The 12951-nt window shown below is 43.7% G+C and overlaps 1 protein-coding gene across 1 annotated transcript in view; it reads right to left on the bottom strand.

Annotated features, from left to right (window-relative positions):
• The window catches only part of LOC104084103 (tyrosine-protein kinase transmembrane receptor ROR1-like), a gene marked incomplete at its 3' end in the record, with an annotated part of 48647 nt that extends 38201 nt beyond the window's left edge, over positions 1 to 10446 (bottom strand). The window contains exons 1-2 of the mRNA XM_009587826.1: positions 10362 to 10446; positions 9586 to 9657 (exon numbers count right to left, since the gene is read on the bottom strand). Of these exons, the coding sequence (XP_009586121.1) occupies positions 9586 to 9657; positions 10362 to 10446 (157 nt within the window). The remainder of the gene's footprint in view (positions 1 to 9585; positions 9658 to 10361) is intronic.
• Positions 10447 to 12951: the final 2505 nt, after the last annotated feature.

Below are 12951 nucleotides of genomic sequence, written 5' to 3'. Positions count from 1 at the left end.
AGGAGGCGAACAGGCCTGATGAAACGGGATGGACCCACTGCTTGCACACATGATGAAGACACCGTGTCGCATGGCCATGGTCCTACAGCACGCCGCGTTTTACCATGTTTCATTTGACAGCCTCCCTGCCGTCAAGGAGCTCCCCAGATGCCCAGAGTTGACTCCCTCTGACCTAAAGAATAATTTCTTAGAAACACGATGGTTCTTATGTATAAAGTAATTACTGCGCTTCTGAGAATTAAACAGTCTAGTGGCACTGGCCATCGGAAAGTCTGAATTTTAATCCTGGCTCTGAGTAGTCTTGGGTGAATCACTTCAGTTGTGATTTTTAGAAGAGCCAAAGGGAAGTAGACACCCAAGGCCAATCAAAGCTCACATGGGATTTGTGCAACTAAGACCTTTTAAAAACAGCCTTAAACCTTTTGGCTCAACCTCTCCAGCTATAAAGTGAGGATAATAATCCCTCTTACATCATGGGGAGGCTGTTATGTACATTAATGAGATAATGCTCATGAAGCACTTTGAAGGTGAAAAGTGCTATGCTGGGATAAGCACCGTTATTATATTTTAAGTTAAATCTCAGGGTTTCAAGAACATAACAAAAGCCAGTCCATATTTTAGAGTAGCACTCTATAAAAACATTTTGGAAACATTTTAATTTACAGAAGTATGGGAGAATAGCCTGAAAAAGTTCTAAATAAAATTTAGCCCACCTATAATTTAATAATCGTCAAACTGATTTTTTTTTAATTTGTAAAAACAATTTACTGCTGGGCCTAGACCCTGAATGCCAAGTTTCAGCCCACAGAGATTTTTTTTTTTAATGGCTGAGTTATAAACCCTTGAAAAATGCTGACAGCCCCTTTACTATAGCAGCACTAGCGGGTGCCCTATAATGAACTTTTAAATGACTTGAGATAATATCTGGAAAGCCAAGCCTGAAATATATTTCTGGTTTTGAGCCGTTGCCAATGCAAACACAACACATCATAAGTCATCTTCATGATTCTAAGCGCATAAATTGGAGACACTGCATATAAAATCCAAATATTAGGTATCCTTCATGGCCAAACTTTTTGCTGGTTTGATGTTACAGAATAGCAACAGCTGTGCAAGGACGAAGTGTAGTGTGTTGCGTGTCTCGAAAGAAGAAAAGTGTGTGTATTTCCACAGCTCCGTCTTGACATTGTTAAATAGGAGCCTGCCCAGTCGCAATAAATCCTGAAGTATTCTACTACTTTTAAGTGGAACCCAGGTGGCTTTCAAAATAAAAGCTCGTCCTCTCTGGCCAAGGAATGTTAATCTCCTCTGTGACCACATGGTTACTCTATCTTAAATTGCCAAAGACACATCTTAGAGCAGTAACACCCTCTTTGCTTGGAGGAGGATTTTGCTGGCCACAGTGAGACCTTTTTTCCCCAAGCACTGCGTGTGCTATATGTTTCTGATTCCACTAGGTGTTTAAAGCACGATGGGGATACAGGATTAGACCCTGAAATGTTCATTTTATGAGAAGAATTGTTGTTTCATTTACCCTTTTCTTTATGCCCTTCTGATCTTCCAGAATATTCAAAGAAAAGCTAAAATTAAGTCTCCATTCAAGCCGTCAGAAGCCTGGAAACAGCTTTAATCCAGGTGCAACAGAGAGGCTGGTGTACCAAGTTACTTCCCGTTATAGACGTGTAACAACACACTTATCTGGAAAGGAACATCTCCAGACCTTTTCTCAAGCAAACCTACAGCTGTGGGGACACCGCTTCCAGCTGCTGGACTGGAGAATAAGTTTAATTCTGGATTTGAAAATTCAAATCTGCATTACAGCACATAAAGCAACCACCTGACCTGGTTGGAGTAAGGCAGTTGGGACACCAGTCTCACGGACTGCTTATTGCATTTATCTTTTTGCACCAAAAGGTTTAGCAGCTCACCGGTTCTTTGTCATAGCATACATTGGCAAGAAAAAATGCAAGAAGTGTCTCAGTCAGTGACTGCAGGACAGATACGTTTAGTGATTGGTGACTTAAAGAGTTGATAACCTTTGTCTAAACAGAAAGAGCCTGTGAGGCATATCAGACACAGTCTGTCCGATTTAATATACTAGTCTGGAAAGAAGCATTTTCATTCATTCAGAGCTTTGGATTATCCACGTTAGTCCAGTCTGATGCTACACTTGGATGTGCCCCGTACTCACATGTATCAGCACCACCATTGAGCTCAGACCGTTGGAAATTTTCTATATGGAATTGTTCGCTTTGGAGAAAATCAACAACGCGGAGCCCACCCAGCCTGAAGACGCTGGAGGGGCTTGCTGGTTGTTCCATATGTTCAATCGACTTGAGTTTTAAGCTAAAGAAGGAACCAGCAGGATTTCTGACTGAAGTGTGGCCACAGACACAGCATATACTTCTCAGTTAGAAAAAGTATTAAACATTGATTGCTTGATCTGCCCATAACTCCCGAAGGAAGACAACTCCCGGCAGGTCCGATCTGTGGGTCTGATCGACAGACACTTGTTATTAAAAGGGGCAAAAGGAAGACTCCCAGCTGGAATTTCACTTATTTTAAATGAATAGAAGTAGAGGAATGACAGTGGGAGGAAAGGGATACCGCACTCAACCCATGATTTGGCAACCTATATGAAGAATATCAGAGTTAAAGAAGTCTAGACAATCATGCGGAAATATTCAGTGTCAGCTGTCTTGGGACAAAAGGAAATACTCTACTGCCTTTGCTTGCCCAGCTTATTTCCAAATGAGTTTCCTCAGCGATGTGTACGTGCAAGACTCAATTTGGGATACACGCTGCAGCTGTGTGTTGGGCTTTCTCTTCCCAGACACCATCTAGAGGGTTAGTGCCACCTGAGGATGATTTACTGATCTGAAACAGGCTGACCACTGCCCGAGGCTTTATGGCTTTTCGTGTGACAATCACTGTATTTGGGATTCTCAGAATTAATTGCTACTTTCTGATAACTAGCAGCTTAGAGATTGCCCTGGGCCATAGGGGCAGGAGGGCTTGTAGAGCAAAACCAGAGCACAGGTGCCCATGGACTTCCAAAAAAATTATCTGGGGCTGAGCACCTGAATCCCACTGCTTTTGGATAGGAACGGGACAACTCACTGCCCTTCATGCCAATGTGAATTCTTAATAAGCATTTGAGAGTTCACAGCTGCCTCTCCTTTTATAAGTTAACTTTCAGGTTTAAGGACAGATGTCTTGGTGATAGCTTTGACGCTATAATCTGGCAAGGGGAAATGAAGCTTTTCTTTACTCAGGAACCAGTTTTATAGCACAAGTAGGAAGCCTCTAAACTTTATCACAAAAAAAAGTGATTTGGAATAGGTAAACAAATGTCCACATCCAGCTACAAACCCAACTACTGAAAACCATCAAGGGATTTTGTTGTCACTTTAGAAGCTGCTCTGCAGTAAAGAGCCACGTACAAAAACTCAAGCTATTAAAGGAAGGGTGTATAGAAAGGTATGTGCCTTAAGATTAATGCTGTAGAGTCAAAGAAAAGCTGTTATTTTTGACATTTTGACATAGCATCACTTTAGGATCTGGTTCTTATTAGCCCTTTCTGTGCCTTTTAAAGGTCTATTTTTTTTTAAACCAAAAATGTCAGGAAATTTGGAACAGAAACTTACAATAAAACACGTCCCCTGACCCTCTATCTATCAATCTTTCAAATAAACAAAGATAGCTGGATGAGCCAGGAAAAGGTTATTATATATAGTTACCTTATGTATAATGGTCAGATATTCACTGCACACACTGAGGTTATATAAAAAATCCAATGTAAGTGAACCATTTTGTGCAAGATTTTTGCCATGAATGCCCAAAGTTACTCAGGGTGGTTTCTTTTTCAGGTTGTGTTCTGTGACCTTCAAATTTCACACCCTGTATTATTTATAAATGAGACATTCAAGAAACACAAATTCTCACATAAAAACGTACACTCCGTCAGTGGAAAAGCAAACAAAAGGAGCTAATGTACTGTGGCTAAAAAAATTTTCAAACAAAGTAGCAGTAATTTACTGCCTCGCTACTAACGGGACCCCACAAATAGAATCAGAATCCTGAGCCCCATCAGGGGAGCTTGATTTACCGAATATCCCCCAGATAATAAAGGAAAATAAAAAGGTAAATTGTGCATGAATGTGAAAGCTGTAATTCTTCCCCTTTCACCACGCGTATCAAATTCACATCCAGTGATTTCAAAAGAATATCTGGAAATCTCTAAAGAACTGGGGCCAAAGTCAGGAGGCCTCGATCCACCTGGTTTTCTCCACGTTTGGTTTTGTTTATGTTTTTTAAGATGTAGTTTGCCTAAGAGTCAAATTCTCCCTGGGACATCAGAAAGATTTTCCCTATAAGAACTCATAGCCAGGTCATTTCCCTGCCTGGAAAGACTTGCCAACGTGACAGCTTTAGCCTGGATTTGTCAGTAAGGATGGCAAGGCTTGCTTCTTCCCTCGGGAGGCCCCCAGACCCAAAGGGTCCATCAGCAGCATGGCTGCACCCACCGGGATGTCCTGCAGCCCCTTCTGCGCTCCGTGGCCTCCTCTTGCGCTGTAGCTGTCGTCCAGCCCACCCTGCCAGGGGATATCCTGCCTGCACAAGGATCTCCAAGAAATTAATGACATGCAGTCCCACGCACAGGGTAGTGGAGCAAATACTGCAGCTCTCCCATCACCTGTTTTGGCCTTCCACAGTTACTTTCTGCTTTGGATCCCCAGACTATCCCAGGGGAGGGATGCTTGCATTGATATACCTTTGAATACTCAAGGATAAATCCCAGCTTAACCTTAAATCACTGAGTGATTTGGGGTGCATTCTGTAAAATCCTGACTCTTGCTGCCGAGGTCTCCAGGGAACGTTTGCTTTCCGTGTAACACCTGGAGCACCACGAGACTGCTAAGTGCTGCCACAGCAGTGACCGCAAGGTCTATGCCACACAGAGAGGCTGTGAGCAGTGGGGAGCTCAAAGCCCAGGCCTGGGACCGTGGATGTCTGGAAATGAAGACGGTTCCCAAGCCCTGAATCATTCTAACGTTTTATACTTGTTTGCCAAACCAGATAGGCCATGAAAGGAAAAGGAAAATAGGCAGCATCTGCAAAAACTCACACTAATAGGTTTTCTTTGGAAACTGAAGGACCGAGTGAAGAGCTCCTGGAAGGAGGAGGTGCCAGCAATGAGGTAACATGCTGCACCCCAGCACCAGTGTCCTCAGCTCTGGCTCAACCACGGCCAGGACACATCCTTGTGCATGGTCAGGGAGCTGCCATGATGAAACGAGCTCCTGAGGAGGCTGCAGGTGGGCATGGGGAAACCGGGAGGACCTGATCAGGGGAAGCTGCAGCGATGGCATCGTTCTCTTATCAGTCCTGTAGAGTGAACGTCCACTGAAGTTGAATCCTACTCACAGTTAAAAGAAAATAGTATTTCAAAGCCGACTCTTTCTTGGCAAAGACTCCAATATTATCTTTGCCTAAAGATGAAGAGTTCCCAAACAATTCCTCCACTGTACCAGATGTAAATAGGCTCTCATTCAAATTCAGGCCTATCTACTTCTTTGTAAATAAACCGCCATCTGACGGAAGGAAAAGACTATCCTTCCACAACTGTTTTTGTGGAAGAGAAGCAGCTGAATGAAGGGCTCTTCACCTTTTTAAATAAGGATCAGGGAAAAGAAGAGCTCACAGTAAATCGGAAGCTTTCTCAAACAAAGAGCTGGAGCAGGAGCTTCTCCCGTGGTAAGGGGAGAGAGGGGAGGCAATGCATAGGCAAGGAGAAATGAGAAACCAGAGTGCCTTAAAGAACAGAAAGAAAGAAAGATTAAAAAATGCTCGGGGTCACGTGCCTTGCTCCCTCGCCTGCTGGCACACCCCAAAAAAGAGTCACATTAAAGAACGGAGCATGGACCCTAAAAGCCAGCACCAGGGTAGAGCGTCCTCGTGAACTCCACTTACTCCCGGTTTCATCTGGCCTTTTTGTTTTGCCTCAGATATCACCTATTGCCGCAGCCAACATCAAACAATTTCTGGATAAGGAAATTGCTTTAAGCCACCGAGAGCGAATGGCCGAGCCGTGGCAATTGTCAGGAGCAGTTACAAATCCTGGTGCAACAGGGAGCACGCACCAAGGGCGACTTCTCCGAGCCTCCCGAAGCGATGAGCTACGGTCCCGCTGGACATCTCCCGCCCGCCGGGCAGCTGCAGGCTCCCCCAGCCCGAGGGAAATCTCAACTACCAACCTGGGGATGAAAGGCTTCGCATCCTGCCACCGACCCCCTGAGACGGGCCTTTTCCTACCACCAGAGACCCCTTTTTTCCCTGAAGATCACTTATTTCTCCTTACATAATTAAGTATTTATTGGATCCCATTTTCATTTCTCTTTTTCCCTCGTGGCATTCCCTCTGCACGCCATGATTTACCAGTCGGAAAAGAGAGAGAAATGCTCATAGTTAAGTTTCTCCTATTTCAAAAGTGATTATTTTTTATTTTTTATGCACAGCTTGTTTGTTTTTTCAAGGTTTTGGTGAGAAACCACCTCCTCCCTCCCATCAATCGTTGCTTTCAACAGCTCTTCACGGGTGGCTGCGTCTCTTTTAAATTCATTTCCTGTTAAAAAGAATAAACAGGCAACTGTTTAATGCTGTCGATTTAGCTTATTTAATAGAAATTGAAACCTGAATAGGGCTCAGTTTTAAGATAATCACTGCAGAACTCCCGAGCTAGGGAAAGTACCATATTAAGTAATTATTTCAAAATGCAGAATATTGTTTAGCAAGACTATGAGCTGTTCCTGCTTCCCAAGACAGGAGACATATTCGAGGAAGAGATGCTCATTTCCAAAAGGCAGCAGGTAGAGCTAAAGCCACTTAATGCGGACAGCCATTTAATTGGGAAATTTGGCTGGAAACCACTTTCATGTGGTGAACTTAATAGGCTTTAAAATAAGTTTTACTGGGACGCCTGCGTGACCTCATGGCTGACTGCAGCAAAGACAAGTGGATGCTGATTTCTTGAGATGCTTGTTTGCAAAAAAAATGGAAACTAAGTGCACGCCTAATTTTCTCCTCTGAGGTTTCAACTCACCAAGTCAGCATGCGCTGCAGTATATTTGGCTTTATACAAGCGAAAGTTTCAAAGACCTTTAGTAGAACCAGTAGCTCCCACATTAAAGCCTCTGCTTCTCTCTTAGACAAGACAAAACTTGTGCGCGTTACTTTGCTGGTAGGCACACTGGGAGAATCCGCCCCTCTGACTAAGCTTTTTGGGCAGCAAACGCATTTTAATCACATATGTAAATCCATGTTTAGGTGTGTAAGCTTACAGCAGTCTAAATGCTAATCAGAGCGAGCAAAGGGGCCGGTAATCCCCCAGGAATGCAGGATTCAGCCCAACAAGTGGTAATTGCCGCATTCCAAGTGGATTAGAAGCATGAAACTTCATTTTACCTGTTTCTGACAATATAGCTCAGGAACAGGTGCCATGAAAGTAACAGAGAAAACGGTTTAATTACCAACGTAGAGGCCAGGCTCAGCGCTGGCACAGAAAGCGTAAGCTTCGCTTTGAGCAATAAGATGACTCAACGTCCAGGACGGTGGCAGTCGCCCCAAGTTTTACCTCTGCTAGCTCTGGAGCTGCTGCTTTCCAACAGAGGGTGGGACACCTGAACCCTGGTTGATACAATCCAGGGTGGAGAGTATTTTGAAGAAAGCAGACACCAAAGGAGGCAGGCAGTCCGTGCTGCCCCCAGGCACTTTTCTCTGTTTCCTAGCTATGTCAATCAAACCAAGGCTTTGGAGAATGCCCATCTGGGGCATGTGCTACTGAAAAAAAGGAGCATTTGAACTACTAGCTGATAGCAAGCCTAAGCAAAATATGGGTTAAAAATCACCCTGGTCATAAGAAACCAGTCTACACAAAACCTCCCATCAGGAATAACAACAAAGAAGCTACTGGGGGCTATTTTTCAGCACAGATCAGGTACAATTTACTGTAAAATTACATTATCTTCAATATATCTTCTGTACCTTCCTCTGTCTAGGTTTTGGTTGGAGGCACACAGCTTTCCCTGCAATATATAGCAATCTATGGGCACTTCACCAGTTGAACCCTTGGGCTCAGAGTGGAGAGCAAAGACTATACCACTGATGATAATTTGCAAAAAATATTTCCACCACTTCAACGAAGTGTGACCCTGTCTTCTCCTGTGATCATGGGCTGGGTTCCTAGAGAAAAATCTACCCTGTAGGTTAGTAAAGGTTGCCTGCCAAGGATATCGTAAGAGGCCTGAATGAAGACTGCCTTCTCTCTGGCATTTCCTAAGCTTTGAGTGTTTGGCTTTGTGGCCTTAACTTGCTTTTTGTAGGCCACTTATTTATTTATTACTTTTTGAAAAACCAAACAAAGCTGCCAAACAAGTAAATAAACACGCAGGCATCCTGTTTGGGGGAACCACCACCCCCACTTCTCCGCAGCTTCGGGACGTCCCCAGTGCACTGCCCAGACCTGCGGACCTGCCATGGGCACCTGGATGAACCACTGCAGTGGGATAAGACATCTATTCTGTCAACGCCTTCTTTCAGCAATTTGCTGTGAATTGGGAATCCTCTGCTTAATGCCTACAGGCTTTTCTCCCTTTCCCACCAGCAAGCACAAGCCCTTTGGCTTCCGTCTTCTCCAATGTGTCCTTGATCACCAGAAAGTCCTGCTCCTTCCCTGGTGGGAAGGCAGACACGAAAGAGTCAACCTTGCCTTAAAGTATTCAGAACTACATATTCTCTTCATACTTAAGCACAGAAAACATATTTATGCATAAACATAAAGCATTATGAACACATGTTCATAAAAAACATTAACAAAATACAGACAAAAACGTTTGGAAAAACCATCTGAGGCAGAACTCCACTATGGGAAATCTCAGTCTAAATAGTTAATGGTTGGCAAAGTTATAAGCAAATGAAAAGAGTGGTTGACAAATTGCACAGTTAGTGTGGCTAACAGCATCAGAAGCATTTCAAAGACCAGACTGACTCAGGAGCTGCAGGCCACTGCCTTGCAATAAGGGCTAGAGGAAGCTAAGCTTAAATAATCGGTGGTGCATAATTTACGAAATGAAGGGGCATGAGAAATACATCCCTTTTTTCACAATATGCACCCTTTGGAGAGCTCCAAATCACACATAATTACCACCTGCAAATGTATTTCCCCCATCTATTAATTTAAAGCCCCAAAATTTCATAATAAAACACATCGAGGCAAACTGACTGCCTGATGCTTGTTAATTTTGAGTTCAAATCCTAAGATCCACCAGACAAAATGTCAAGCAGTTCATAAACTAACAGAACTCACATCTTGAAATATTTTTACCATGTGGAACGTTTTACTAGTACAAGAAATGAACACAGCATTCTCCAGAAATCACAGAACCACACGTAATTAAACGTCAAGGCAAACAGAGTTTATCTGAAATGCGCCCTCATCCCTTTGCTTGCTGATTGGCCAAGTCAAGAAGAAGAATTGAGATTTTTAAATCTGATTTCACATATTTGTATTTTTTTCTGCCCACTTACCTTTATCTAATTCACTTGAGATGTTCCATGATGATGTAGGCATGAAATCAGCAACAACTGATGAATTTGCTCCTGGAAAGGAAAAATAGGGAAAAAAAAGATGCTGTTAGTGTATCGATTCTGTATCATCAGGAGAGTAAGAGGCATTTATAAAGTCGCTGTCACAGTAATAAAGAAGAACAGCAGCTATTAAAATGCACTCGATGCTCTGTGTTGGCAGGCTGAGACATATGGGTAGCAGAACCAGCGAAGTGGAAAAAGGCACCGGGCCAGCGCTGGAGTTTGTTTTGCAATGCTGTCACTGTGAGGCCTTGTGTTAATTAAGCAACCAATCTTTGAGATGTATTTGGCCCACCTTAAAATCTTTCCACGAGTTTTATAGAGGTAGAATGACTCTGCAGTGCTACAGCTAAGAAAAACACAAACGCTATGAGGTTGCTGAACATGTTATCTATTAACATTTACAAGTGATTTTAATCCTGCAGATTAAAAGAAAGAGACACAGTTTATGCACTGAAGTTAATAGGGCTACTTGTATGAAAAATACTCCTACAACTCATGTAAACACAGGCTGGAAAGACTGATCTGATCATCAGTAGCATTTTCTCATTGCTAAGATACTTTTTTCCTTTTCAAGAAAAAGTTGAATGGTCACCTTAGTCTTCATTTATATTTTTACCTTTTTTTTAACATGCAAACAGTAAGTTGTACAGAGGATGCTGCTGAGGGAACTGCCAGCATACTTCCAGCCTCAGCTATAGGTCATGGCAAAACACCTCCCCGTATCTGAACATCGATGATTTCATCAAACACCCATATGAGGACTCTGATGTGTAACTGCTGCCGTAGCACTTGCCACATCGCAACAGGCTGCGGTGGCCGGGTACAGAATCCATGATGAGATGTTTGTTGGGCTCCCTGAGGGTCTCTGCAAAACCACGTTCAGCAGTGTAAACCCATCGTCACACGGCGGGGGGGAGTTACTGTCCCCTTGTGACAGCTGACCCACGTGCGCCTTATGAGGCTCTTCAGGCATCTGGGAAGGACTGCTTTTGGAGCGCAATCTCTCAGAGTCAACCCCCAGGGACATATATATACACACATATACACACACACACACACACACATACGAGTTTTAGTGAGTGATAGTGGGAAGGGTGGGAAGAAGGGGTGTGCACACACATTACATGGCATGGAAACACAGTGCACCTCCTAATTCCCTGTGTCCACCTCACCCCAGGGAACCTGACCTCGAAAAGGAGGAGAGCGATGCTGGACAGGAGTGCTACGGCACCGAAAGTGGGAGTGAATTTGAAATAAAGACAAGCAGTGCTAAATGTGTCAGCACCCGATCTGAGTGAGATGCTAAAAAGACTCACTACAAATTAACACCCTGTGGCCCGATCCTGCACCCTGGCTGGACCCCCAGTGCTGGGTGATTTCACTCGGTCCCATAGGTGCACAGCGAGGGCAGAGTCGGGATGCTGAGTGTCAGCAGGATCCCAGATGAGAACGGGAATATTTTGAAGCATATTATTTTTATTTTGACACCACCCCTTTAGCTTGCTCCCAGACATCTTTTAACTACAAAGCAATTTCACTCATAAAACTGTGGCAGTGCAAGGATATCCAAAGTCTGCATTTATTTGACCAGTTAGCAACTATTCTATTTCATTAAAAAATCACAAGAAAATTGTAAACACAAAGTCATACAAATGCATGAAGCTGTTAAGTTCAGATACAGCCACTACACTTTTTATAAATATCATCTTTCTTAAAAGCCCACCTGGTAGCACTGCTTATTTAAGACTCTGTCAAGTATTTCCAGTGTAAACACTGAATTTGAAGGCATTATAACTCACCCACGAATGCGGCCCCTGGCCTGCGCAGATACGCAGGGCAGAAACCCACTGACAGGGACAGATCCTGAGCCCATGTAAAATGGCATCGCTCTGAAGTCAGCAGTGACACCTGTTTACACAAGCTGAGATTTTGGCCCACTATGTCCATCCCTCCTCGTTCTTTACTTTTTAACAGCTGAGCTTCTTATCTAACCCAAATGTTAGGGATCACATGGCTGAAAGACCTGAAAGGTTTAAGGAAAACAAAATGGATCCAGTGCTAATATCACCTTCATGGTGACCACGATCATCCAAGCAGCAGGACGTTGTGGCTGACGGATTTGCTCTGAGGCTAAAGCTGAGATGTGGGGTAGGTGACAAATAACCAGCAGGCAAATGCTGACCAGGACCCGGCCGGTGTCAGACTGGTGCCAGAGTCTCCTACGCCTCCCCTGGGCCCTTGCCCTTCCATCCCTCCTACCCAAAAATGGGGCAGCTCCTGTAGACCTGTGATAAAACCCCTCCGAGAGAGGGATCCGAGGGGCTGTTGCCTCTCACACCTGCTGTTGAGACCAAACAGGTTCATCTCTTGTGGCCACAGGGCACCGCTCAAACCCACGGGCAATGGGTTATGTCATTCACACTGCTCACACATTCAGGTTTTGCACTCGACAATATATTTTCTGTAGGTAATTTTACTTTTCTTCACCTGGAAATATTCTAGTATTAAGAGCCTACAAATGAACCGTATTCTGCAAACAGCTAACACACATTAACCAAAATGAGAGCAAAAGTACTAATAACACTATGACAAAATATAATATTTTGCTATTTAAAGCTCCAGAGTGTTCCTATTAATGTTTTCTTAAACAGGCTTTGAAAACATGACCGTAAATCTCACAGAGCAGACATCCATCACCTGATCTACAGAAGAAACATTAGAAGACCAACTTCACTATTTTTGAGATAGTTCTCCAGGCTGGTAACTGGTAATTTTCTGATATTCCTGAATTAAAGCTCCAATCTGAGAGCAATGTATTACTGTGCCCTTAGTAAACATTTTATTTGACTGAAAGGAACATGCAGAGCAGTTACAAAGCTTGGGAACATACCATCAAGTCAAAGTTAATGCAGAAGATAAAAGCCCAGAAAGGAAGTCCACAAGACATGCATGAATTTAATTTCTAACTGCGATGACTTAGGATTGCTGTGCATGAAAGGGAGAGCAGTGATACCTCTCCTTGGAAAAACTACCTTATAACCTTCAGGCCAAATCTGAAGCACGCTCTGTCAGAAGGTGAGCTCCCAGCCAGCCCATGGAGACAGATGAGTCATGATGGATGGGAGAAGGATCAAAGCCTTGTCTGAGCGAACTCGTTCCTCCCCTGGAACCAAACCCACCTCCTGCTCCTGCCTGATTCGCTTCGCTCAGTAACTCTGCCTCCAGGAGGAAAACAGGTTTTAAAAAACAGACTGGGAATGAGTAGGACTTTTTTCCATCTCGGGACCCACCGTGTGCTAGTGA

Source organism: Fulmarus glacialis, unplaced genomic scaffold (genome assembly GCF_000690835.1).
Source record: "Fulmarus glacialis isolate BGI_N327 unplaced genomic scaffold, ASM69083v1 scaffold7821, whole genome shotgun sequence".
NCBI lineage: Eukaryota > Metazoa > Chordata > Aves > Procellariiformes > Procellariidae > Fulmarus > Fulmarus glacialis.
The sequence above is the reverse complement of the archived record's forward strand: the minus strand, read 5'-3'. Positions and strand labels throughout refer to the sequence as shown.